Source organism: Thalia democratica, chromosome 1 (assembly GCF_965202585.1).
Source record: "Thalia democratica chromosome 1, ktThaDemo2.hap1.1, whole genome shotgun sequence".
Taxonomy (NCBI): domain Eukaryota; kingdom Metazoa; phylum Chordata; class Thaliacea; order Salpida; family Salpidae; genus Thalia; species Thalia democratica.
The window spans coordinates 110730370-110758191 of record NC_139165.1 but is presented as its reverse complement, the minus strand read 5'-3'; the positions used below and the strand labels follow the sequence as shown (position 1 = coordinate 110758191).

Below are 27822 nucleotides of genomic sequence, written 5' to 3'. Positions count from 1 at the left end.
TTAAAGCACTGCAGTCCTATAAATATTGTATTGTTATAACAGAAACATAGTATACAAAAGTAGTCTATATACTTTTAAATTATAGTATATAGGTATAACATAATATTATTGTAAATTTTTAGGCATAAGTAATTTTATCTTTTAAATATTAATACTGATCTCTAAGTTTGTAGTTAAGGTCCTACCAAAAAATAAAAAAAAACTCATGATAATGGTTTTACTAAAACTTATTAGCTGAACTATTAGTTCAACGTAGTCCTGAACAAGACGTTGCAAGATATCCAAAAATTTTTTTTTTTTATACCAAACTTTGTTAGCTTTTTATTTTTCATAAGTAAAAGCTTCAAAAGCATGAGGTGTACGACTCGATAACCGAAAGGTTTTTTTGTACACCAGGTCATTTGACCAAACTTTTAAGCTTTCAACGCTTTTTTCTGTCTTCAAATAAACTATACTTATACTTAATAAATTTAAACTAATTATTTTTATTTTTTTTATTTTAGAACTGTTTTCAACTTATCAACTAAATACTTTCGGGTTGGTATATATATAGTTACTTAAAATGTAAACCTTTAGGAATATTAACTATCTCTTAGTTTATAGACATAAATATTTTATATTTTGACAAGTAAAATTTAAAGTTCAAATAAACTAATTTAGAATATCTTTATTAAATTAACCACAAACACTGCTTACGAACATTGCAATATAATTTAAATCATATAAAATTTTCACTGTGGTCCACCCTTTCTCTTGTATAGCTTCCTAGTTAGCTGATTATATGTTTATGATAATGATTTTTGTACTATAAACAGTTATTTTAAAAGGCATTTTTTGATGTTATATAGAATCTTTTATTTTATTTGAAACATAATGTACTTAAATAAATATTTTTTTAAAGAATCAGCAATAAATATTTTTTTTGTTTATAACTTTATAAAACTTTGTGAAAAAATTACTAATTTTAAAATCTTTTTTCATCAAAATAGTTATATTTATGTATTTGATTAAAATAATAGTACGTAATTAATTTAGTTCTAAGTGTGTGTTTTGTAAACAAGTTGAAATAATATTACTGAAACTAGTGACCTTACGAGTTCTAAAGTTCGGATTAAGATCCAGCCGAATTTTAATTTCAAAATCAGATTCGGATCCGAATCCGGATCCGACTAAATCCTTTTTTATTGCTCTTTTTGGTATATCATCAAAGCTTCTTTAAAAGTTTTAAATTGTTAGTTAAAAATTAAATGAAATGCAATACAGTTAGAAGAATATTGAACTAAAATTAATTAGGATATAGAAGGTACAAAGGTTTTAAAAAGGGCTACTATCATTTATGTTGTAGATAATGATTTATTTAGAATACATATGAAAAACCATGCATAATACATTCCTTTTATTAATAAGTTTTATAGCGGTCAGATATCTTTAAGTTTTTCGTTAAGTTTTCCTCTTTTTATTTTAAGAGAAAATAGTACTCGTTTTTAATATAACTGCAGTTGTCTTATAAGCTTATAACAAATTGTTTTGTTACATTCAAACATTAGAATTTTGCAAAATATAGTTTAATGTCTGGATTAAGTAATTCAGCATACAAAACAATACATTTATATGTCGAGTATTTTTTAAAAATACGTTTTATAACTTAATGTTGGAAAGGCCATTAAATAAAATAATTATTAAACTATACATTTAATGCATTTTTAAGAAGTAAACTAAAATCTTATTTAGGGTTGAAATATAAATACTTAAATTGTTGTTTAACTGTGAACAACTATTGAGCTATTTAACTTTTAAAAACATAAATTTAAAAAAAAAAATCTAAGTTTTACTTTACTTTAGTAATAAAGCTATTTCAAATATGTAACATATACAACTATAAAAACCAATAAAGTTTAATTGTCGTTTTTGCTGATGTTTTATAAGCTCATCACAAACTGTTTTATTTAATTATTGCTTAAATTGTTAAAATTTATTTTAAAAGTCTCATTGATGCATTTTTATTTTTTTTTATATATTCGCTTAAAAATGTTGATAAATTGTTAAAGTAAAAAATATTAAAAAAATAATAAAAAATTACTAGAAATATCAGCTAATCTGAATAGCTGGACAAACTCTATTGTAATGCAAATCATCAGAATAATTGTTTCTTTGTTGTTTATATATCTAAATATATAACATAAGTTTATGTGGTTATCAATACTACGCCACTTTTGTTTAAAATATAATCTATAAAACATTAATGTTAAAAATTTATTATTTATATCTTTTCATAATATTAAAAAAAACTTTATTTAATTTTTCACTATTATATGATAATAAAAACTTAAAATAAAGGTGGTATTGATCTTTTTGACTTTGACTTAGTTTTATTTTGTTATTCTAGTTCACAAGTTTACAAGTAAACTAGTTACTAGTTTACAAGTAAAACTTGTTAAACATAAAGTTTTATAAGTAAGAACACATAGTTTTAAATTTACTAATGAAAATTGGTTAGAAAAAAATATAAGCCTCATGAAAGCAACAATTTAAACATTTAGTAAGACTTGTGAAACTATTATGATTATACAGTGTAAAGCGTTTTGATTCAAATCGCTTTCAATTTGAAACCATTAAAATACATTAAATAATATCATAGAAAAAATATTTTCTATTTTTTTAATTTAGTGCATTTTAAATTGTTTGTACATTTTTGTATTCAGAGAGTATTTTGTATAAACTTCTTTTACACTCTCCTGAAACTGTGCAATATTATATGAATGTTTTTTTCTTTATTTAATTAGCATTTATTTTGATAATTAAAAAATTTTTATCTATTACCAAATAAGTTGGTACTTTCTAAAGTTAACCAAAAAGTCAATCAATTGACCACATTACGTGGTTTTAAACTAAGAGTAATTCTAGGAGTGCTAATGAACAATTATCTTGTAATGATTTAACCAAAAGCTTGTCAGTCAAAGAATTGTTTAAAAAGTTATGACGTCAGTAATAGATTTAAATGACATAAATTTAACATGATTATAAATTTAAAAAAAAGTTTGTGCACGGAAAAACTATTATGAACACTAAAAGCAGGCAAATTGTAAGAAATACTTAAAATGAACTATACTTTAATGTTTAAATCATTAGTTATGTAATAAGATATAATAAAAGTTGCTAATCATTTAAAATGAAAAACTCGTCAAGAACTCATTTAAATAACAAGTACTAAGTGCTACAAAACAATTAACTTCACCAAGAAATATATTACCAAAGAATAATAAATATTTTATAAAGTAGACCGGAAAATCGGAAACCGTAACTAAATAGAATAATAAACATTTTGTTGCTCAAAGGAAGTTTGATTTTGTACTCAGTACAAGTTATTAATTATTGTTCAGCTATTTTTATGCACCTAGTAGAACTTATTGTATTACAGAGATACACATTGTCTAAACAGCAGCTGGTAATTGTAGTTTTATTTTTATTTGTTTCATTATTGTTTTTCAAGGACTTTAGCAGCTTATAAAAGATTTCATTGATTGTAGATAACTTAGGTAAGGTAATTATAAGGTACAAAATGATATCATGTAATGGAATACTATTAAAACATCGTTTTTACTTAACTTTACAATTAACGACCTAAAACTAACCAAGCTGCTTGAATTGTGCATTAAATTTTTTTTTTATAATAAATACAAACTAGCTCATCAAATATTAATAAAAAACTTCATCAGTTTCCCGACTAATATTTAACTCGTGTCTGTTCAATGTTTTCTTAACCAATAATAATAAGTTTGATAATTTTAAATTTTTGAATTTTACAACTACCAACTACAACTTTTAATACCACATATTATTATATATAAATGTGGAATTTTGTACTTTCTGGAAAAATTTATGACGTCAGTAAAGTTTTTTAATAGTATTTTGTTATGTCTAAATACAACACAAATTAAGTGTTAACGCAAATACTATATATTGTAAATCATTTTAAAGCTTATCAATTACCAATCAAAGTACTTAAATATATAAAAATTATCGAAATTTTTTAACCAAAACTTTTTAAAGTAATAATGAAATATTCTGATAAAAATAAATATTGATTTTTTCCTTTTTGAATCACAAATAAATACTAAATTATTGTAAACGTTGTCTAATATTATTTACATAAAATGCTTTAACAAACAATAAAACATTTGAATTTTAGGATTGAAATGAACTTCAAATTAATAACAATGAAACTATTTTTACACGAGTAGTTTTTTTTTATACAATAATACTTATGCAAAAAAAAAAACAAAGTTTATTTTAACAACTTTAAAGTAAAAAAGTTTTTTAAGCTTTAAAACTTTATATTTATAAAATATAAACTGAATAAGTGTGTATTTATTAAAACTTTGTGTTCGAGCTTTTTTTCGCTGAAAGTTTGTCAGTTTTTATATATAACATATAATATCTTATCTAGCATATGAAAATTTTGTGCTTTACTTTTAAGTAAATTTAATACCATAAGTTAAAAGTTTATTTAATGCAGCATTATGACGATTGGTAAATTTAGAAAAAAACATTTATTCAAACATTTACATAGATTAAAACAGTATAACATAAATATTTATTTTAAAACATTAGACATATAAAATTCCGTGTAAATAAAGACAAATAAGTAAATTTTCAACAAATGTTAATTTATTTAAAACTGTGCAAAATTTTTTCATATAAATTTTGACAATTTGAAACTTTTAGCTATTTCCACTTTATTACGTACAATTTACTATTTTCAAATATAGTTTTTCCATATTAGATGATTTTAAAAAAGCATGTTGAGTTGAAAATTTCATGGCCACTATCTGAAAGTTATTTAAACAAACTAATAAAAGTTTAAAATGTGTTGAAATAACTATGACGTCAGTAGAAACTTTAAAATTAACAATGAAAAAATTTCAAGCTTAACCATTAAAAAATAACTTCAACATCAAATTACTAAAAGTATTTTACACTGTAAACTACCTAAATACTATATTCAACGTATAAACAATTCAAAGGTAATAAATTCAAAGACAAAATCTCAAATATCAATGTGTAACTACTGTAATCAAAAACTCTGGCAAAAAAAACTTGAAAGTATTAAAGAAAAAACACCTAAAATGTGTATTATTCGTAGATCAAACTAATTAAATATAAATCATATAACAAAACATATCAAAAATATTAATACAGTTAACACATAGGTTCTTTTTTTTTTTTCATAACAGCGGGTCGGAAGCCTTTTATTAGCAACGGGTCAAATTTTATAAAAAAAAGTTCTTTGCAGACAAAAGTAACTTATCAAAGTCATATTTTTTTTAAAAGACTTTTTTTAGCAAAAACAAAGAGTTCTTTACTATGCATATAAAAAACGTTTATCATTATACGGATTATTAAAAATCATTTAACAGAAACCATTAACACACAATACACTATAAGTTATTTTGCTGCATGAAAAACTTAACTTCACTCTTATAACTTAACTTCAATTTTTAAAAAATAAAACATTGTTTAAAACTATTGATATTAATAAAGCAGTGGCTTCGCGTGGTATTTTTCTTAGGTGGAGCAGAAAAAAACGGTCCGAGTTGCTTTTGCTCGAGTTGCTTCTGCTTGAATCGCCTCTGCTTGTGTTGCTTCTGCTCGAGTTGCTTTTGCTCAAATCGCCTCTGCTTGTGTTGCTTCTGCTTAAATTGCCTGTTCTCGAGTTGCTTCTGCTGAGTCGCCCCTGCTCTGCTTAGCTGTATTTTCATTGTTTGTTTACGATAGCTTTTGGAATGATAATTAAGCTTGTTCTGTTTTAGGAAATTTTGAACTTAGCTAATTAACCGCAAGATATTGATTTTGCAGTAATTCTTGAAGAAATTTTGCTTTTTTGAGTGGTCGTAAACTAAGAGTTTGTGGCAGTGTAGTGAGTAAAATGGTCGTTTTCAAAATTAAAGTTTTAAAAGAGAATTTTTTCTAAAAAATAACTAAAGCGTTATAGATACTTGATTATTTTCTGACAAAATTTTAAGGGGGTGCAATTGCGGCATTGCAACACCTCACGCGACGCATTTACAATAAAGTAAACTTTTTTACTTGATACTTTGCCAGTATGTTGAGATAATTAAATATTTTCATTAACTTAATTATTAAATGATAAGGAACGTGAAATGTTTTAATCTTTTTTTAAAGTTTAAACTTCGAAAAGACAAATAATGGATAAATTAATAAGAAAAAAGATAAATATATATAAAAATATAAAATTTAATACTTGCTGTAAAAAATAATGACGTCAGTAGAAAATTTAGACGACAATTCTTTAATATGAGTTTTAAATAAAATGTATAAGTTTTGTGAACAAACAAACTAAACATTATATTCGATTTTATTTAAGTTTGAAACATATGAAAATACGTTAAACTTAAATAACATAAGATTTTATTAAAAATTTAAAGCGCAACTTGTAGAGAGTAGTAACACAATCAGAGAAATATGTAAAATATTTTGATTTTTTGTTTAATCCAAATTAAGCTTTTCAAATTCTTCAACTAATATTGAGAATTATTTGTTTATCAAATACTTGTAAAAACAATTAACTTTATTACAATAGATAATAAACTATCAGTACCACTAAGTTATGGGTCTACTAGCATATTAAAAGTATAGATTAGACTTCAAGGATATTTAACACAAAATGATTACAAACAAAAAAGTTTAAAATGAAGTTGAACTAATTAAAAGCTTTAAGTTGGCTACACTATGCTTTGTTTAGTTTCTATTTATAACTGTGGCAAAAAAACTTGTACCCATTAGATTTTTAAAAAGTATAATTTAGATTATCTTTAACAAAAATGTAGCCCCAAATTAACCATTGAAATCTGGAAAACGGAATTAACTAGTTTTTTATACAAAAGCTCGTAACTTTTTGATAAAAGTGGTGCGAAGAATCCTGTACATTACTACTACGATCGCACTTATAAACTATTTTATTAGAAATTAACTGTTTATTAGAAACCATTGGTGTGGTTTAAAATTAGTAGGAATAACGATTTCAGTATTATTTTAATAACTTGTTTGATTAACACTATGATTGTTACAATTATTAGTTTATTTTATTATTACTCAATCAAACTCCCTTTAATAAAAATTCAAATACGTTTAAAGAATAATTTATAACTATTAATATAATATTTGATCAAACAAAAAAAAGTATGTTTCTTAAAATTACTAATTATTAGGTTAATTATAGATCAACTAGTTAAGTATTAAAATATCATCTACAAAACTCAACTTAATACTCAAATCATGTAAGTTGTATTAACTGATAATATAAGTTTATAACCGTTTAAAAATAGAACAACGTCTACACATTACTATTGTTAAATATTAATCATTAATATAGTACTTGATAAAAAAATTGTTTTAATACTTTTACTATATTAACAAAACATTGAACTGTTAACTAAAACAAAAAATTAGTACACGGGAAAACCAAATCAAAACTTATATAATTTTAAAACATGAAAAATTTGCGCTATATTATTTTAGTTTGCAAGTGAAAATTACATTTTACTTTATAACTATTTCATATTTTTGTTACAAACTATTTTGATATTAATAAAGCATTTTATATGTGCAACAACTATCATTTTTATTAGTATTTCTGTGTATTTACAAATACTATTTCTAAGCTTGAACTACTTTCTATGATTAAAAGAGATTTCAATGTTAATAATTAATATAAATACTGTAGAGTAAATTCTGTACATGGTATCTTTAGTTAATACTTTATTTTAATGAATCATTACACTGTCGTTTGTTCAAAACTGCATAAGCAATGAATTTAAAATAAACTACTTCAACTAGATTTTTCTTTTTTTCTAGTATTTAAAACTAGTAACTGAACAACTAACTTTGAATCGTTATTGCAAATAAATTTTATCTTAAATTTTTCCGAATTGGTAAAATTAACTTTACAACAGTAAAAATTTTTTTCTCTAATATTCCACTATATTAAAAAATTTTATCAATTCAATACTATAAAAATTTAAACAAAAACAGATGTGTAGAACAACACTATGAAATATTATGTAAGTACAAAATTTACATAGACAACACTGGTTTGGTTAAAAACATTATATTCAAGGATTAGATTTAAGGATATAAATCATTAATGGATTATAACTATTTAATTATAGTTTATTTTTTAATGACAAAATTGTATCGACAACTACTTTAAAACCTAGAACTAACTAAAATTATACTTGTGCAGAAGTTTTTAAGAATATAATTTATGTTTTTTTATACTAACCATGTGACATATTTTTAAATTTATATGCTTAACAAGTATGTAAAATATATGTCAAATTTGTAATATTTTATTCAAAAATAAGTACCTTATTAAAGTTTATAAAAAGTTAGGACTTCATTAAGTATTTAAAATTCTAATAAAGTAAGCAATTTTTTTAAGTGTTAAAAAAGTTAGTCTACAGTTGACTGAATACGAAACTAACATAGAGCAACTAAAAGTTTGTTGTTTTCAAATTGAGAAAAATAATTAGAATTTTATTTATTTAAAAAAGTATAAAACAAAAATAAGAGTTGTAATTGTTTATCCTACTTCAGGAGCATTTATATATTTTTTTGACAAAGCTGACCAGACTTCTTCAGCGAAACAAATCATAGTTGATCTAATGAGTAAATTAATAAAAAAAAACTTTAGTATACGGTTGCAATAATATAACTATACAGACTTAATCTAGTACGTTATGTTAAACTAAATAAAAATTCAAGGTTCCTTTAATTGCTATTTATAGAATTTAAAAACCATTTCTAGAGTTCTATTACAACATCATCTGCTATAAAAATAAACTAATATCAAAATACTAAAGTTTTTTAGTTAAGTAAATTTTGATCAAAGTGTATCTTCGAGCAGAAAGTTTAGTTTCATTTTACAAAAACAAAAATAGTAACATTTCTTAATATTATTTATCAATTGTCACATAACAACTTCAATTTAATAAAAATTGTTAAAAACCAGCAAATGCATATTTTAATTTAAAAAAAAGTATGTATTTTGATCAACAGAATGAGCAATAATAAATTGTGTTAAAATTAAGTATTAAAGCCAGCAAGATAGAGTTACACTAACAGTTAACTAATCAAATAAGTATTAAGCCTGAAAACTTCTATTGATTTTTGATATTTTAATGTATAAAGAATAGTCAAACGAAAACTTTTTCTATCAACTTAGATTAGTAGTCAATATAGATAAATCAAAATTATTTTACGAGCTAGAAACTTATGAAATAATTAAGCCTCTATTTTATAGTCAAGATAAAAATTTAGCTTTATGATAATAAGCTTGAAAAACTAACTGCAATTAATGGCACAAAATACTATATATTCGAAAAAAAGATCAATTGTACTGAACTAAGTTACAATTCAGAATACTAACACTTTAATTAATATATACATACTTAGATATTTCTATGTTTTACTGACACTTTTTTTATCCGTTTGAAAATTAGAATTATTTACTAAAAATAAATTTAAGGTGACTATTACTGGAAAGCTTATGTTAATTTACATATAGTTAGATGATATAATAATTTTTTAGTTAGTGGAAAAACTTCATTGGTAAGTTTGGCTTGATTTTAAAATTATTACCACATACAGTGGTTAAAATTGAAACGCATACAAAGGTGCCTTGGTAACTAGAACTGTTAGCAGTTAATAAACATAAACTATAACTATTTTGCTGTAGAAAAATTTATGACGTCAGTATAGAGTTAAAATTGCAAGAAAAGTTTCAAGTTGAGTTTTAGTAATTGATGTAATTCAAATTTTGGTTAAGTTGGTTTTAAAAAGTCAAAATTTCATTGCTTAGCCTTTAGAAACCAAAAACATTGATTTTTACTTAATTAAAAAATTTAAAGTGTGTCTGAACTATGTTCAAACTAAAGTTTGACTTATACAATTAGTAGAAAACTATATAACTAAAATAAATAAAATCTTAATTGTATAACTAGTGAGACTATAAGATTGAATTGTTAACGCAAAACATGCTTAAGTAAAGTAATTATCTTTGTAACTAAAATAAACTTCTGATAGAATATTATTTTAGTAAAGCACTAACACATTTATGCTGAAGGAAAATTTTATTTTTTATTATATACTAAGAGTAATTAGTTTGACTTAATTAAACCTTAAGATGACATTTTATTTACAATACATAGAGATTATATTGATATCCATAATAAGTATAAAAAATCAACTTGAGTACAGTGAAAATAAATTTATTCTGAAAAAAATCAAACAACACAAATAATAATTTAAAGTTGTTGCATATAACAAAAAAAAATAAAATTTAGGATAAAATACTAAACACAAAGAAATTATTTTAAATGGTTTTTTGTTAACTTATGTAACAAAAAAACTAACAAAAAAATACTAAAAAGTATGACAAGAAAACATTAATGAAAGAAGTATGTACAAAAAGAGGTAATCAGAAAATATGATGCTTTATTAATATAATTTAGTTTATTTGTTTTTAAAAGGCCACATGAAACGTTTGTTTGTAATAATTTAAGTTAACAACAGTATTATCTTTGAAATTAACATTTAGTAATTGTAAACTTATTTACTATGATATTTACTTATCTTGTTGAAAATACATGATCATTTTAGTTTTATAGCTGCCACTACTCGGTTTTTAAAGTAAAATTATTAAATAGTTAGATTGAGACGTAATAAACTATTCACAAAATAGTATATAAGTTTCAATTTATTTTTAATGTAATTATGAAAAATATAGTTTTTTCTTTAATTTTGAATTTAAAATAAGTAAAATTTTGAACTGTAAAGCAATAATTTTTTTAATGGTAAAATAGTAGAACCTATATTGTTATAAATTTATATTGTACGAAATTTGAAAATATTTAATCAAGTAACAAATAAAAACAATGTAAGTATTTTAATTGAAATAAACAAAATGTTTGAAGTGTATAAACGAATCAAAACTATTTCCTTACTTGAACAACTTCATTGTGATTTCAAACTTAATAAAATTTTTAAAAGTCTGAAACCATATTTTAGGAGTAAATAAATAAAACTAGCCATCACTTAAATCTAAAGTGTCTGTCTTATAGTTTAGTTTATTTTTATACATTAGTAAAAATATTAATAAATATGGAGTAAACATTTAAACTACAAATCATAATTTAAATTTAAACGTAAATAAAAAAACAATTTTTATATAAAACAGTCGAAACCTTACATTTAATATAAACACTCAACTATTATATACAAAACTTTTAAAACAAAAAGTATTAATAAACTTACATAATTTCAATTTGATAAATTACAACATAATCGCTTGCCATATAACACAAATAAAATTAAATTGTATAATGTAACTATTATTTCAAAGCTAACATTATGTAAAAATAAGATCCAAAATAAGTATTAATAAATTAACTTTTATATTGCATATACATTCTCTTTAAAATTAAATTTATAGTTTATAGGAAAATTCAAAAGAATTCAACGGTAAAAGTTATTAACTGACAAATAAGTTTTACACAAATAAATAATAAAAACATTTTAGTTTATTGTTTTCAAAATAGAAACAACTTGAATCACCGAAAGTGATAAACTTTAAACAATTGTCGAAAAATCGATGTAAAACTAATTTTACAAAACATTTTAATTATAGTAAATTATTATTTTTTAATTCAAATATGAAAATATTTTTTGTTATATTAAAAAATGCAAAGAGTATATAAAAACTACAAAAATATTAGACAACAATTAGATACTAGTAAATAAAGCTTTCATTTGGTATTCATACTAACATACGAATCTTGCTCTAAAGTACTTTTAACATGAGCTAAGTGAACTTCTACATTCGATTGAAAACATTTCTGGTTTTCTTCGCTAACACAACCTGTAAAAGTGTGAGGAATTACATTAACAATTAAATTAACTTAACGAAACCATATAATATAATAAAGTTTAATACAATTAAGTGTATAAAAACACTATTGTGTTTATAATTGAAAATTAGTTTTTAAAATAACTCCATTTTTATTTTTACTCATTCTATAAGTAGAACATGTTAAAAAAGATTATTACTCAACCAAGAATAAAAATAAGTATAAATATTATGTTTTTAAATATTAAATCTGTCAAAATTTATAACATTTACTAGATGATTAGTTAAGTTTGAAACAATAATAATTTTGTTGTTCCAACTAGAATAACATTTTTTAAGTAAAAAATAAATAGGTTGTTTAAAAAATAGTTGTAGGAAAGACATTTTTATAAATTAATGATTGAGTTTTTCATTTATATCGCTTTTTATCTAGAAACTACCTCATACTTTACATATAAAAAATAGATGTTATGATAATAAATAATACTATGTGATATATTATGTGACCGGGTTATATCTCAAAAATTATTTGAGTTTAAAAAATCTGTAAAAACAACTTGTAGCTTAGTTACAACTCAACAAAATTGTGAAAAAGGTGATTTAGCCCCCCCCACCATCTAATGCTTTCATATTATAAAGATTCTTACTTAAAATAACTAAACATAAATCAATTTTTTAATGAACTTTTCCACTTTTCAACGTCATCATTTAAACATCAAGAGATTTCATAACATAATGATTGTTATTAACATTTGATTAATTAAACATATTTCTCTAAAAATATATTAATTTAATCATTATTAATTTGATATTAACCTTTTAACTCTTTAATTTTATCATCTAACGCCTTCATATGATAATGATTCTTATCTCTAACAAGATCTACATGTAACATAACACTACACAATCCTTGTATTAATTCGTGCAATTGTGATTTGGTTTCTTTACGTTTGCTATCCACTATTTCCTTTGCGGCCTGTGATAAGTATAAATGTCTTACATTATAGTACTATATACAGATACTCATCTAAATAGTTATTAGTTTAGTAATTTAAAAAGTATTGATAAGCATAGAAAATATTGTTTTAATTTATTAATAGTATAAACAAATGTTTGCCCAGATAGCTATTAGTTTTATCATATAACAAAATATATATATAACTTTTAAGAGTGTTATTAAAATTAACTAAATTAACTTATTTTTCAAATTATCAGTTTGATCCATGGACAAAACGTGTCATTAATTAAAAAAAACTTTAAATATATTCTTTTATTGTAATAAAAGTTGGTATGTAATTCTTACTTGATCACACTCTTTCTTAATATTGTTAGTTTGATCCATTGGTAAAACTTGTTGTTCTGGATACAACTCATTGCAATAACCTTGAACACCTAGTAGTAGTTCGTTCAAGTATTTGTTAATTGCAGAAAGATCCATTATCAATCTTTAATAATATTTAAGTTTTTAAAAATACATAAAACATATTTGTGGAGGACTATTTATGTAAATGGTATATAAACTATTTTTCTGATAAGTTAAATCTTAGTCAATCTATTTAATAACTTGTTGATAGCAGTAACATCTATAAGTAAATTAATTACTAACTTTGCATAATCTCTCTGAAACTTCAAACTATACGGAACTTGTGAATATGTGCTTATCTTTTCAGCTTCACTATTCATTTCACCTAACAATTTTATTTTCTCCCTTTTCAATGTCAGCACATTTGAGAGTCCGACCGTTTTGCGTAGGAAGTCAACTGGAAATCCGCCCCAATTTCCTCCTGTGTAAAAAAAATAAAATATCAAGCTGGAAATATTTTAGGTAATAACACATTTTTATCTATGTTATAAAAAGGTTAAAGTAAGTTTTATTTGTAACAAAAAATCGACAAATGCTAAAGTTTACATTCAAAAATTTATAATTTAAAACCTTTATGTTAATGAGTCTATTTGTCAATCAAAAACAAGAAACTTTATAAATTTACAAACCAAAGTTTGCTAAAGTTTACGTTTAAAACTTAAGACTTTAAAACACTTGTGTTAATATCAATTTATCAATTCCTATGTAAGTTTACAAATTAACAAACCAGTTTCTTGTTTAATCCTATTCCTCAACGGAGACAACATCTGATCCTGGTTCTTGTTAACGTGATGCAGCTGACTGACTGGAAATTCGAACTGGGTCTGACTTGTTTGCAGGCTGTTGTGCTGCTCCATGATGGAGGGTATGTTCATCATCTCAGGAGTTTCGAAACTACGTACTTCTGTGTCTGGTATCTGTGATATTATGACGTCATAGTTAAATAAGTTATATTATTTTTTCAATACCATGTTAGCAATATCTAATTACATTATACTATTTATTATGTTCATCATTTCTGGTGTTCCGAAACTGCGGACTTCTGTATCTGGGATCTGTTATGACGTCATAGTTATAAAATAAGATGTATAATCATTTTCATCTTTTATGACCATTATCTAATTATAATATACTTTTACATTCCAGGTGTTACAAAAGTATGTACTTCCGTTGAATCTATCTACTTGAATCTGCTAATATCATCAATTCAATTATATTATGACCGTAGACATATACATATGGTTTTAGCATCACAACAGTGACACAAAAAAACTGTTTGCCAAAAATAAAACATTTTTATTCATGTAAATAAGGTGTTGATCATTTTGTCTTCTCCTGAAGATAGTCATATATGTTATTATGATTTTCAGTTATATAGGATATGTTTAACCTTATACTATATAAAGTAGACCTTTGCTTATGTTACTGTCGCATTTTTTTAACTTTTTAATGTTTATCATACACAAACAGTTACAAACCTGTAGTGTACCAACTCCGGGCCTGTCGAAAGTGATTCTGTATGTAAACTTTTTATTGTCAATAGCTTCAACTTGACCAGTATACAATCCATCATTGATTCCATCGTGAAGCCAGGCAGTAACATGTGTTCCTACTACTAAAGGGAGTGGTATCTCTCTGTGACCAAAAAAAAATCAATTAGTGTTATTAATGATATTAAAATACTTTAAACATCAATGTTAATATACATATGAAAATCGATATATTTTTAAATAAATACTCTTGTACAATTAAGCTGGTTAAGTGATTTAAAACAACTAAAAGGAATATAATTTCTATAAACTACTATTATTATTTTATAAATAATGAGATATGTTAAACTACAAGAAACTGAAATTGTTTATCTTATTTCAAAAGTATTTTGGGTTTCTATGTAGAAAACAGTAAATTGTAGTAAATAAATAAAACTGTAAATTTAATAGTTTATTCAAGTATTTACTGAGATGTATACAATGATGTATACATGGATAAAAAATCATCCTTAAAAGATCATAAAAACATCAGAACAAAACTTTGAATCGTAAAATGTTATTTTAAAACAAAAGTTGTATGGCCAATATTTAGCTGATCGAAAATATTAACTTTCTTTCTTGTGCAACATTGTATGAATGCTTAATATTTTAATGGTAAAATTTTTAATTTGTAAGCATATTAAGTGGTATAATTCATTTTAACTGAAAATTGAATTGTAATAAACCATATTACATGGTTTTAAAACAAGTTTGCTCTATTTTGCTTACAAGTTTGTGTTGTCTTATAACAATTTATTCAAAAGCTTGTAAGTTAAAAATTAGTTTAAACATAAGTTACGTGGACAATATTTAACTAGTTAAAAATATTAACAAGCTTTTAGACATTCTTTTTCCTTGCTTCAAACTGTGCAAGATTTCATGAACGCTTCTTATTTTAATGATAAAAATTGTATTTATTAATTACCTACATACTGATTACCTTAATTGGTATACTATTTCTTAACCATGAAGTTTTTAACCACGTTAAAATTATAGAATCATGTAAGTGCATACTAAGTTTTTTTTTCTTGTAACATCTAAAACTAAAGCTTGTAAATTAAAAATGTATCGAAAAAGAATACTTTTAATGTTAAAAAGTTGTATCTATTCGCACAGTAACTGGTATTTTTTACCTTGGCCTATGAGAATATTATATTAACCACATAACATGGTTTCAAATTCAAAGTTGTATGAAAAACAATCTATTTAATTATTGTCTTGTAACGAGTTAAGCAAAACCTTGTAAGTTAAAAAACTGTTTAAAAAGTTATGACGTCAGTAATATATTTAAATGACATAAACTTAGCAGGTTTGGAAATTTAAATAAAACAAAAAAGTTTGTGCATGGAAAAATTATTATGAACACTAAAGAAAGGCAAATTGAAAGAAATACTTAAACTAAAATGAACTATACTTGTATATCTAAAACATTAGTTTTGTATTAATGTTTTAAGTAGCTGAGCAATAACTAGCTGAACAATAAACAAAAATTAGTAGTAGTAGTGTTTTTCTCTACTTCAAAGTATAATTTTGATGCTGTAGTAATTTGAGCGCTTATAAAAGATTTCATTGATTACAGATAACTTAGGTAAGGTAATTATAAGATACAAAACGATACGATATAATGAAACACCAATTAAACCGTCGTCTTTTCCTAAAAATATAAGTAACAACCTAAAATGAGAGACTTATGTTTAATTTTTTTAGTTCAAACCAGTACCAAATCTAAACTAATTATTTATACTTTTTTGTTAGTTGTATGCTAACTATTCTAACAGTTCTAGTGTTAGATTAAAATAAAAGTTCGATTAATTCTTGGTGCATTATGTGGTTTGCTACATTCGCAAATATTTTATATGAATATGAAATAACAAAGCATTTTGTAATAAAAAAAACTGTCTAGATTACAGTATTTTTAATATGCAAATTGATAAATTAAAGTTGTTGTAATTAAAAGTGATATTTTATTAAGTTTGTTGTTTATTTTGTGACATGTTTCATTTCAATTTTTGTGTTGTTTAGTGTAAATTTTAATGTAGTACATGTATATGAAAAAAAAAACTATATTTTAACTATATAACAAAGCTAATTTAAATATATAACAATTTTTCGTTTATAATATTTACTAGTTCGTAAAATATTAATGTTTAACTTGCATCAGTTTTCCGACTATAATTTTTGAAGTTTAGTTAGATTAATATAGTTTTTAAAAGGAGACCGTACAAATAAAATATTAATTTTCACAACTGTATCACTATAAAATAAATCAAAAGTGTATTCAGTGTATAAGATTTTTTTTACAATAGATCATTTGCGCAAATAACTTCATACAATTTGATAAAAAACTATAGCTAGTTATTAAGTCGAACTGTTTAAATTTAATTTATCGTAATAGTAATAAAAAATATACAAAATATTAAGATTTTTTTATTAATACTTACAAACCTGCATCTTATGAGACTATATATAGTATCAAGTTCACAGTGAGTTTATTTACCATTCATGATGGTTTAAAATGAGATTGGCTAAAACTGTACAATAAGACTTTTAAAAATCAAGTAAAATTAATAAATGTGTGATTTAATATTTGCTGTAAAAAGTTTTGACGTCATTAAAAGCTTTTAATGCTTTTTTGTTTTAAGTTTCATAACTAATAAAAAAAGTGTTAACATATAAAGTATAAATTGTATACAAAATTAATTATTTGATATTTTTATTTTTAAAACTTAGTTTCACCCTTTAAGGGATCTTCAGTTACAATTTAGTTCTGAAAAATAAGATAAACAAAACATGGAAGATATTATAAAACAAAACAAGTAAGTTTATAGTATCTTCTATAGCTTGTTTATCTTTTCTGTTTATCTGTTTTTTTTTCAGAACTAAATTGTAACTAAAGATTCCTTAAATGGTGAAACTTAGTTTTGCAAATAAATAAATAAAGTATATTATTCAGTATAAATTTTATTCTAATAAATATGTATAACTTAGATAGGCATAGATTGTGTAGCTTAAAATAATAAACTGAATAGAAGTAAAACTTTCTTTAGTATGACTAAAACTGCGGCCCGCGAAGATTTTGGAAATTAAAATTTGGCCTGCGAGCACCAACTGCCTGCCGATTCTACTTAACATGTAAAAATTCTTGAAAATTCCAAGTTTTTAAGTTATTTTGTTCAAAATTCAAGAATTTTTTTCCTAAGCTGTCCAATTCGAAATTTTTCCAGGTTTCCATGTAAATAGAGCTATCATTTCAGGTCTAATGTTAAATTTTATAAAAAAAGTGTTGAATATTCCTATGCCATTAATCAAGTGATTTTAAAACTTCGGTTGATATTTTTAATTATTAAATAAAGAATAAAAAAACATTTACAATAGCTTTTTTTATCAATTCGGAAAGTCGTACTTATTTAAGATAAATTAAAACTATTTTTATGAGCTTAAAGGTCATGAAAAATTAAGTCGCTGTTTTACAACCAAAACTGCTTGAAAACCAAATAAAATGCTTGAACAAGTGAATGCAATAATTGGCGCAAAACAAAAGCAAATAATTATATCAAACAATTACAATAACTGTGCAGAACAATATAAAAATAATGATATATACTAACACTTTAATTACTACACACGTAGTTCGATATTTTTATGTGTTACTAACATATTTTTTAAACGTTTGGAAATTTAAATGATTTTAAAAAATATCAATTTAAATAAAATACATTTCTTACTAGTTGGCTTGTGAGATTTTGAGTATAATTCAATTATAGTGTAATTTTAAGAAATCTAGAACGACTGTTCATGGTAAGTTTGGCCCGCCAATTGAACATTACGCATCTATCTTAGTTGGCTTTATTTTCGTAATTATTACCACTTGTAGTGGTTAAAAGTGTCATAAATGTTTATACTCCATTCTATCCTTAACTGTTTGTTATTTATAAAAATAAGTTATAATTATTTTGCTGAAAAAACATTATGACGTCAGTTAATTTTAATTGCACAATTTTTTTTTGATACAAAACTTGGTCGCTTAGTTTTAATTATAAGTTTAAGACACAATAAAAAATAATAACATGTTTATAAACTTTTATCACTAGTATTTATTGAAACTTAAAAAAAACCTCTACAAAATAAAACATAACTTTAAACCTTTATATGTTCAGTATATGTTTAAAATCTTATAAAATGGTATTTTATAAAATAGATAAGTACTACACTAAACATTGTCAAAATAAAAAATTATTTTTATTTAGAAATTCGTATTAAACTATTTATTTAGTATGCAAACACGTCAGAATATTTTAACAAAACTTTTAAGATATTTTAAAAGACATAGAAAACAAATAGTCCACCTGTGAATATCTGTTTATAATTTATTAATATTTTTTTAATATCAATTTTTTAGTTCTAATTTTTAATTAATTATGTTTCTTAATTAAATACAACAATAAAACATTCTAATAATTTCTTAACAAACAAACAAACTTATCTCAGTTCATTAGAAACAAAAAAGTTTGAAAAGTGTATATAGGTATAAAATTACCATAACATATGACATAAACTATCATAAAACTGAAACTAAGATTTTGAGCCATATACAGTGGCATTAAAATTGTAATGAATAAAACAGTTTGAATATTGTTTTGATAATGACTGATTCATATCCAAAACTGTGTTGGCTAACGTTAGCTGTAAAGTATTCGTGTTTGTTTTAATTTAATGTTTGTGAAGTAAATAATTTACACCATCGTTGGATTTCAATTTAAAGAAATAAATATTTAGACTTAAATCATAAAAAATTCGAAAATAACATTTAAAAAAATTTCACATTTTGAATGTACCTGTACGCTATTAAAATTTTAACTAAAAAACACAAAAAAAAAGGAATGAACAAAATAAACGAAAAAATTAACATAACACTACTTACCAATAAAACAACTAAGTTTAATCGATTTGTGACTTAAAGTTGCGGTAATCTCGACATCCTTTTTATAATAACATACTAAATTATAACATAAACACAGAAATTTTCTTGCGAATGTAGCATATAATTAAAATAACAATTAATAAAATAGTTATTTAAACACACAACTGGTACTATTAAATTATTTAGTTTACAACTACCAAAAAAGTATAAATAATTAATAAACTAATAACACAAACTTTGCATAGTAAACAACTACATAAAAAAAATCTTTTTTTTCATAAAATGAATCAAAACAAGAACAACATAAGTAAGGTATGACATAAACAGTAACTATGTAAACATTATTATAGTTATTATAATTTGACTTAAACTACCGTCGATTTTTTCATGTAAAATACAAGTAATATCTTGTGTACATATATTTAGTGCAGTAATTAACCGAAACCAGCACATTATGAAGTTAGTTAGAAACTATTAGTTTCTAAACACAAATCACTTTTATCTTAATTTAATACTTTGCTATAAAAAAACTATAAATACACTAAACTAATATTTATATTTTAAAAACTATAATTGTAGAACATCTTATTAGATGTTTTTTGTACTTTCCAGTACAGAATAAATTCAATGGGAACTGTGCAAAAGTGATACTCAAAGTAAGCAAAAAAAGCTAAAAAATGCTTTAAATATTTATGGATTGTTGGTTAAAAATTATGTACCTGTTTACACAAAAATATCAATTGATTACATCAGCAAGGTTCATTAGAAAAAAAATTAATTATAAATACAAACCTCGGTCAACTCCAACTATCATGATCCTTAATAGGTATTTTTTCAAGTTTAATATTTAAAAAAGAAAAATATTTAATTACCTCTGCAAACTTCATGTATCATGATGTTCACTTGAATCTTGTTAAATAAATTAAAAATAAATACTCATTTACTTCGGCAAACTCTATGTATTATGGTCTTTACTAGGTATCTTGTTAAATAAATAAAAAAATTATAATTAATTACCTTGGCAAACTCCAAGTATCATGGTCCTCATTAGGTATCTTGTTCTGCTGAAAAGCTCTTATTTTGTTCCTCTTGTTGGCAATCGCTTGTCTCTCCTCTGCGAAGAAGGCCTCACTACAACGACGTGGTTTGCCCATCATTCTGAAAGTATTGTGACGTCATATCATATGTTTATATACATGTATACGCAAACTTAACTATTAACATACAGGATTATTAACTATACATTAACACAAGATAATTTTTGGGAAACAAAACCAAAAGGAGTTTTGAGCTCAGGGTGCACAGACTTTTTCCAGTTTTGTGTGCACAGATTTCAACTACAGTAAAGACCAATGGCTAGGTAGAGGTAGTATAAGAACTGATAGTTGTGAAATTATAATTCTGTATTTGCCAAATCCGGCAAAGGGTAAATGCATATAAATCTGACTGTTTAGAAACTTACACCAGATATTCCTGAGCCTGTAATGAAACAAAAAAAGAAAGCAAGTTGTAAGTAAAACTAAAACTGAATGAGGCCCAAAAATATTTTTATTTTGATATTTTGCCCATTAACACTAAATTGCTGCCAACCCTTGGTCTAACTCAGGGTTTCTAAAGGTGGGTCATATGGTCCCTTAGAGGGTCATAAGCTGCAGATGGGCCAAAAGGCTATTACTTTAAACTTCTGAAGTTGATGGCAAAACCCAAAAAAAAAAAGAAAGGTTTTAGGCATTTTTAAGGGTAGTTTTGTTAAAGTGGACCACTTAGGGAAGTAACGAGGGCATAAGCTGCAAGTGGGGCAATAATACTATGTACAAAACTTACAATATTCTGGAGGTGATGATGGAGAACAAAAAAATATGTCTTGTTTAGATTCGATTTTTTTTTTAATTATAATTGGAAGGGTCGTAGCTATTAAAATTATAAAGGGGCTTATGAAAAAAAGTTTGGGGATCCCTGGTCTAAATCTTAGTTTTGTACTATCAAAATAGCCATTTAATCTGCAAAAAACAAAAATGCTACTTAGTCAAGTTATTTTGATCAATCTTATAAAACTTTCAACTTTATATAAAGCTGCTATATTTATACTGAACTTGGTTAAATTTTATTTAAAATTCATCCATTTGCATATTAATTTAGCTATATAAATTTATAAAACTTGCACGAAATAATAAAATACAATTTAATATAAAAAAAATTTAAATATGTTATAGACTCTATACATTAACATTTATAATATAGAGCGATACAAATTTAGTATATCAAAAATCTCCTAACTTATTAAACAGGAAATTATTATGTCATGACTTCCTTTTTTTATTGTTTTAATATGTATATAAAGAGAAATTCAAAGACAAAAATGCAATAAATATCTTCAATTTCATTCTATTTTTTACGCTTGTAAGAAAAAAAGTAACAATAATTGTAATCTACAGATATTTTTTATACTTAAAAATATTAAAACATAATAATTAAAAATATACAAATATTTTATATGTTTTACTTTGTACATGGTTAAAAATTTTTAGTTATTTAACTGCAAACTTGTCAACTAACTTTAAAATTTGTGAAAAAGTATGAAGATTTTAAGCAGAAACTAATTATTTTTTTAAATTTTAATAATAAAAAAAAACAAAGCACAAATTTGTCAAATTTTGCACATTATAGGCTTTCTGAAATGCTCTCTACTAAATTTTAAATTACACATTTATAGTATAAAATTTTAAATAATTAATTAATAATAAATAATAAATAAAATATATATATAAATATATAAATAAAAAAATATAAATAAATAAAATAATAATAAAAAAAAAAGTATATATTAAAATTATTGCTTAGTTCTTCAGTTAATTAAGTAATTATTTGTGTTAATAATTTTATACTTCCAGATTTTGTATACTACATTATTAAATAATTCAGATTATTTGTAAAGCTTTATTATAAGGTGTATTTGAAACTAAATTTATTTTCAACTTTGTTTCTATGTAAGATATTTCATTTTGTATAGTAAATATTACAATTATATAATTTTATACACACTTAATATATATTTTTTAAAAATTAAATAACAAACTAATAGAATCTTTTAATATAAATTGTTACACAAGTACTCATCTTAAACACAACAGTAAAAACATTAACAAATATGAAATTTAAAAGTATATTGAAAACTTGTAAAATATTTGAGTTATTAAAACAAATAAAAGAATAATTTACAAACTTTAAAATAACAATAGCTGTAAGAGTTCATTAATAAATGATTTTAAAAACCATTTAAAAGATGAATACTATTTTCAGTAATTTACTACAAACATAACTTGCCTTTAATCTCTAAAATTACTTTACTTACAAAGTAATTTTACTTGAAAAAACAAAAAGTAATTATTTATATTTATCCAATATACTTATTTCTTTAAGTAAATAACTAAAAAGTTATGTTAAACAAAAAATTATACAACTAAATTAAATACTTTTGGTCATTTAAATTTTGAATCATAATTCTAAATTCATAATACAAATTAATTTATAAACAAGTTAATTTTTATTATTAACACATTATACAGAATAACAACGAATAATTATTATTAATAATAGTTATTTAAATGGACTATATATAAAAATTTTGTTTAAAATAAGATAAACAAATAAAAAAGCAGACACACAGAAATAACAACATTATAACAACATAATAGTATGATGTCACAAATTATACGTATTTTAATAAACGCAAACTAACAAACCTTCTTATTTTGCTCCAATGGGTTCTTGTCAGATTTGAAAGCTTCAAGTTGGGAAAAGAGTCTTTCAAGCACAAGCAAAAATCTGAGTTGCCATTGAAGAGCACATCGTCAATATCCGAATAAAACCACTCGTACACACACAACTTGTGCGCCTTGGGTAATTTCAAAAAGTTTTTCAGTCTCCAGCCGACCTGTGAAAATAAATTATTTTATTCAACTTAAAACAAAAAAATATTCCTGTGAGAGTTAATACTTAATTTGTATCAAAACAAAAAAAAAAACATATTTCTTAAAATTGAAGAAAAGATCGTGTTTTATAGATTTTCATTTTAGCTAGCAGGTATTTCAGAGCTTTTAGCTGTTTTAACACTTGAGATTATTTTAAGTCATATTGATTAAGATGTATGATTAAAATTTGATCTTTAGCCATTTATTGTTAACCATCTTAATCAATCTTTTTATGATAACTTTAGAACATTATTCAAACAAATTTTTTTTTTTAGAACTTTAGACTTAAATAAATTGTGAAACAATTTGATTATCATTTTCAATGAACAACCAATAAACTAAAAAATGTCAATATGTTTATAATAAAGATGGTAGTATCTAAATGTATTACTTTTAATTTTCTTTTTATCCATTTATTGAGAAAAGTGATAAGTTTAATACAATATTTCAATAGCCAATTAAAGAACAGTTAATTTATTTTTATTCAACTAATAATTATTTTATTTTACAGAATTTCTTATTCAAGTCAAAAGATCAGCTCATAACAATCAAGAGTATTCACCAAGTTTTTTTACTAGTCAAGGTCATACTAGAGTGAAAATTTTTTTTGCAAAAGCCTACATAAAAAAAGTAGTGTTTTTGAAAGTTTTCTTAGTGAACGCATTATAGGTTTATTATATATTAATATTATATAAATTAAATGTAAGGATTATTAGTTTTTTACATTTTATTTTTTTTGTAAAATTTATAACTTCAAAAATATTATTTAATTTAATTCTTTATAAGTTATGGACATTAACTTTTCAAAATCAATTTTTGAATTGTTTGAACTTTAATTGATGGTTAGTGTTGGAATTTAGTTTAAAACTAAAAATTAAAGTTTTGGATCTTTTTTTTCAAAAGAAAAACTTATTTTAACTCTCAACTTTTAATTTAATATAGATTCTCACAAATAATTTAAAAATCAGAAAAGACCTTACTGTAAATTTTTAAGTAAGGTTAGCTAATTGTTTAAAATGATCTATTAATATTAAAAAATACTTCATTTATTTTACCGGTTGGGAAATAATAGAGTTAAAATTAGCTTAGATGGGAAAAAATGGGTTGGATTGATTTGAATGGGAATTAATTTGGATGGCAATTGATTTGGGTTGGATTGATTTAAATAGGAATTGATTTGGATGGGAATTGATTTGGATGGGAATTGATTTGGCTGGATTGGTTTGGAACTGATTTGGGTTGGAATTGATTTGAATGGGAATTGTTTTAAATTGGATTTGATTTAAATAGGAATTGATTTGGGTGGGAATTGATTTGTGAGGGAATTGATTTAAATATAAATTGAATTGGATAGGAATTGATTTGAATAGGAACTGATTTAGATGGGAATAGATTTAAATGGGTATCAATTTGGGTAGGAACTGATTTGGATTGGAATTGATTTAGGTGGGAATTGATTAGGGTGGGAATTTATAGATATGGGAATTTATTTGAGTGGGAATAAATTTGAATAGTAAGTGATTTGAGTGGGAATTGATTTGGATGGGAATTGATTTGGCTGGATTGGTTTGGAACTGATTTGGGTTGGAATTGATTTGAATGGGAATTGTTTTAAATTGGATTTGATTTAAATAGGAATTGATTTGGGTGGGAATTGATTTGGGTGGGAATTGATTTGTGAGGGAATTGATTTAAATAGAAATTGAATTGGATAGGAATTGATTTGAATAGGAACTGATTTAGATGGGAATTGATTTAAATGGGTATCAATTTGGGTAGGAACTGATTTGGATTGGAATTGATTTAGGTGGGAATTGATTAGGGTTGGAATTTATAGATATGGGAATTTATTTGAGTGGGAATAAATTTGAATAGGAAGTGATTTGAGTGGGAATTGATTTGGATGGGAATTGATTTGGCTGGATTGGTTTGGAACTGATTTGGGTTGGAACTGATTTGAATGGGAATTGTTTTAAATAAGATTTGATTTAAATAGGAATTGATTTGGGTGGGAATCGATTTGAATGGAAATTGTTAGTATACCAAATTTCAAACCCATGCTTTTTATTGACATTTTGTATTGTTGTTATTTAATCCCAAGTAGTTAACATCACTAAATACTGATAATTAAATTTTTATAGATATTAATTAATCCTAGGTTTTATTAATAATTGAACAAAAAAGGCAAAACCTTCAAAAGTTAAAAATATAAATTTCTAGCATTAAAAGAACTAAATAAATTAAAGTAACTTTCTAAATATTTATAAAATTAGGCTAAATACTTGTATTTAATTATTCATAAAACTAGCAAAATTAGCCCTATAACAGTAAATCTTTTTATTAGCTGATAAGATTATAAAAACAAAATTTAAAAAAATATATATTATCATTATATCAACACCATAATTTAAAACTTTTAATTTAATTGTAATATCTTTTTTAAAACTGCAGATTTATTCATACACCAATTATATATATTAATTGTTTTAGCTACCACACTACTTTAGATTAAGGCCATAGGGGGGTGAACCATATTTTTACAAGTTGATCTCATTTTATAGAGTTTTTTCTAAGCTTCAAGATGCTTTTAATAGTTTTAAAAAGTTTGAATTATTTTTTGAGATATGACCAGTCAAAGTCGGGCCGCATAATAGTTTCCAATTAGAGAAAACTAAAACAGCGAAAAAAGACTATTACATTTAAAATCTATCTTCTCCTACATTTTTCTAGCAATCTTCTTCAAACTTTCACAGTCTAATTTTTATCCAGTAAAAAAAAACGTTAATTTGGAATTTAAAAAAAAATTGTGAAAATATTTAAAAAAAAAACACTTTTTTTTTTAAATTTTTGTAATAAAATTTAAATTTTTTTAAATTACTAAAACTCTAAAGTAATGATTTTTCCTTTTATTACAAGGAACGTTTCCTGAAAATTTGAAGAAGATTGCTTGAAAAATGAAGGAGGAGACAGATTTTTAGTGAATTTTTAAATTTTTAAGAAAAATGGCTTCAAAAAATTTGTGGTCCATACGCTTATATCCAAAAAACTTACAATAAATTAGATATCTCAAAAGTTAAATGATATTTTTGAATGCTATAAAAACTGGCTTGAAGTTTGTACTTTAAGCTTTCATAAAAAGCTAAAGTTAATTTTTGTAAAAAAAATGTTGGACCCCCCCCCCTATGGCCTAGATAAAAATATCTATCAAAATCCAACCGCATTCAAAATCCACCTTATTTTTTTCTTATTAAATTATTTTATATATTTGTTTTTATTTTTATTTTATTTTGTTTATACTATCACTGTTACCCCTAACCCTTGCTAGGTAAGCGATTCTAAACTTGACTGGGTAGATTTTGATCAGGTGGATTTTGAACCCAGTAGGATTTTGATCACTGTGGATTTTGAACATGCCCCAAAAATTCAAACATCAAACTTTTGTATATATTGCATACTTTTTTCAAAATGCTAATAAAATGTCAACCTTTTTAGCAGCTAGTCTCTCCATTTGCTGTGGATTGGACTGCTTCCTATTATCAACATGTTGCTGCTGATATTGTTGCTGATAATCAATACTATTATGTTGTACAGTTTGCTGTTGTGCAAAGTACTGTTGATCAATTATCTCCTCCTTAACTTCAGCTTCGTATTGCTGGTATTGCTGGTACAGGTGCTGTGACTCGTTTTGCATTGAGTATTCCATTTTGTGTATGCTTATAATTACTAGAAAGAATGAGAGAAAAGAGTAAAATATATTCATTTGTACATCGACTTAAAAATTGTAAACTAAAAACTAAGGTTTTAATAATTTTATTTTTTTATAAAACTTATAAGAATAAAATAAATGAGAGAAAGTTACAGGCTACAAGGTTTAAATAAAGCCAATACATGGATGTTAGTAAATTTTATACTATCCCATGTTAATTGCTGACACTCTTTAAAGGTTTTTTTTTTCAAATAACTAAAATATTTGCTATTTTCAAGATTCAAATTGTAAAAAATAAAGTGAAATAAAGTAAGTTATACTTAAGATTTAAATTTAATATATATATTTTAATTTTAACAATTAAAACATTTTTTTAAATAGCATTGAAAACATCAAGACAACTTTT

General features: G+C 23.7%; 1 protein-coding gene across 1 annotated transcript; it reads right to left on the bottom strand.

The window, feature by feature from the left end:
- Positions 1 to 27426, bottom strand: LOC145842289 (protein lin-9 homolog). Its single transcript, XM_082949715.1, has 11 exons — positions 27195 to 27426; positions 23483 to 23673; positions 20757 to 20897; positions 14768 to 14924; positions 14017 to 14206; positions 13533 to 13710; positions 13230 to 13371; positions 12743 to 12902; positions 11847 to 11938; positions 5587 to 5747; positions 1 to 16 (listed from the first exon to the last, which is right to left on the bottom strand). Exons 1-11 carry the CDS (start codon positions 27411 to 27413, stop codon positions 1 to 3), a joined length of 1647 nt encoding a protein of 548 aa, XP_082805841.1. The 5' UTR covers positions 27414 to 27426.
- Between the last annotated feature and the right edge of the window lie 396 nt (positions 27427 to 27822).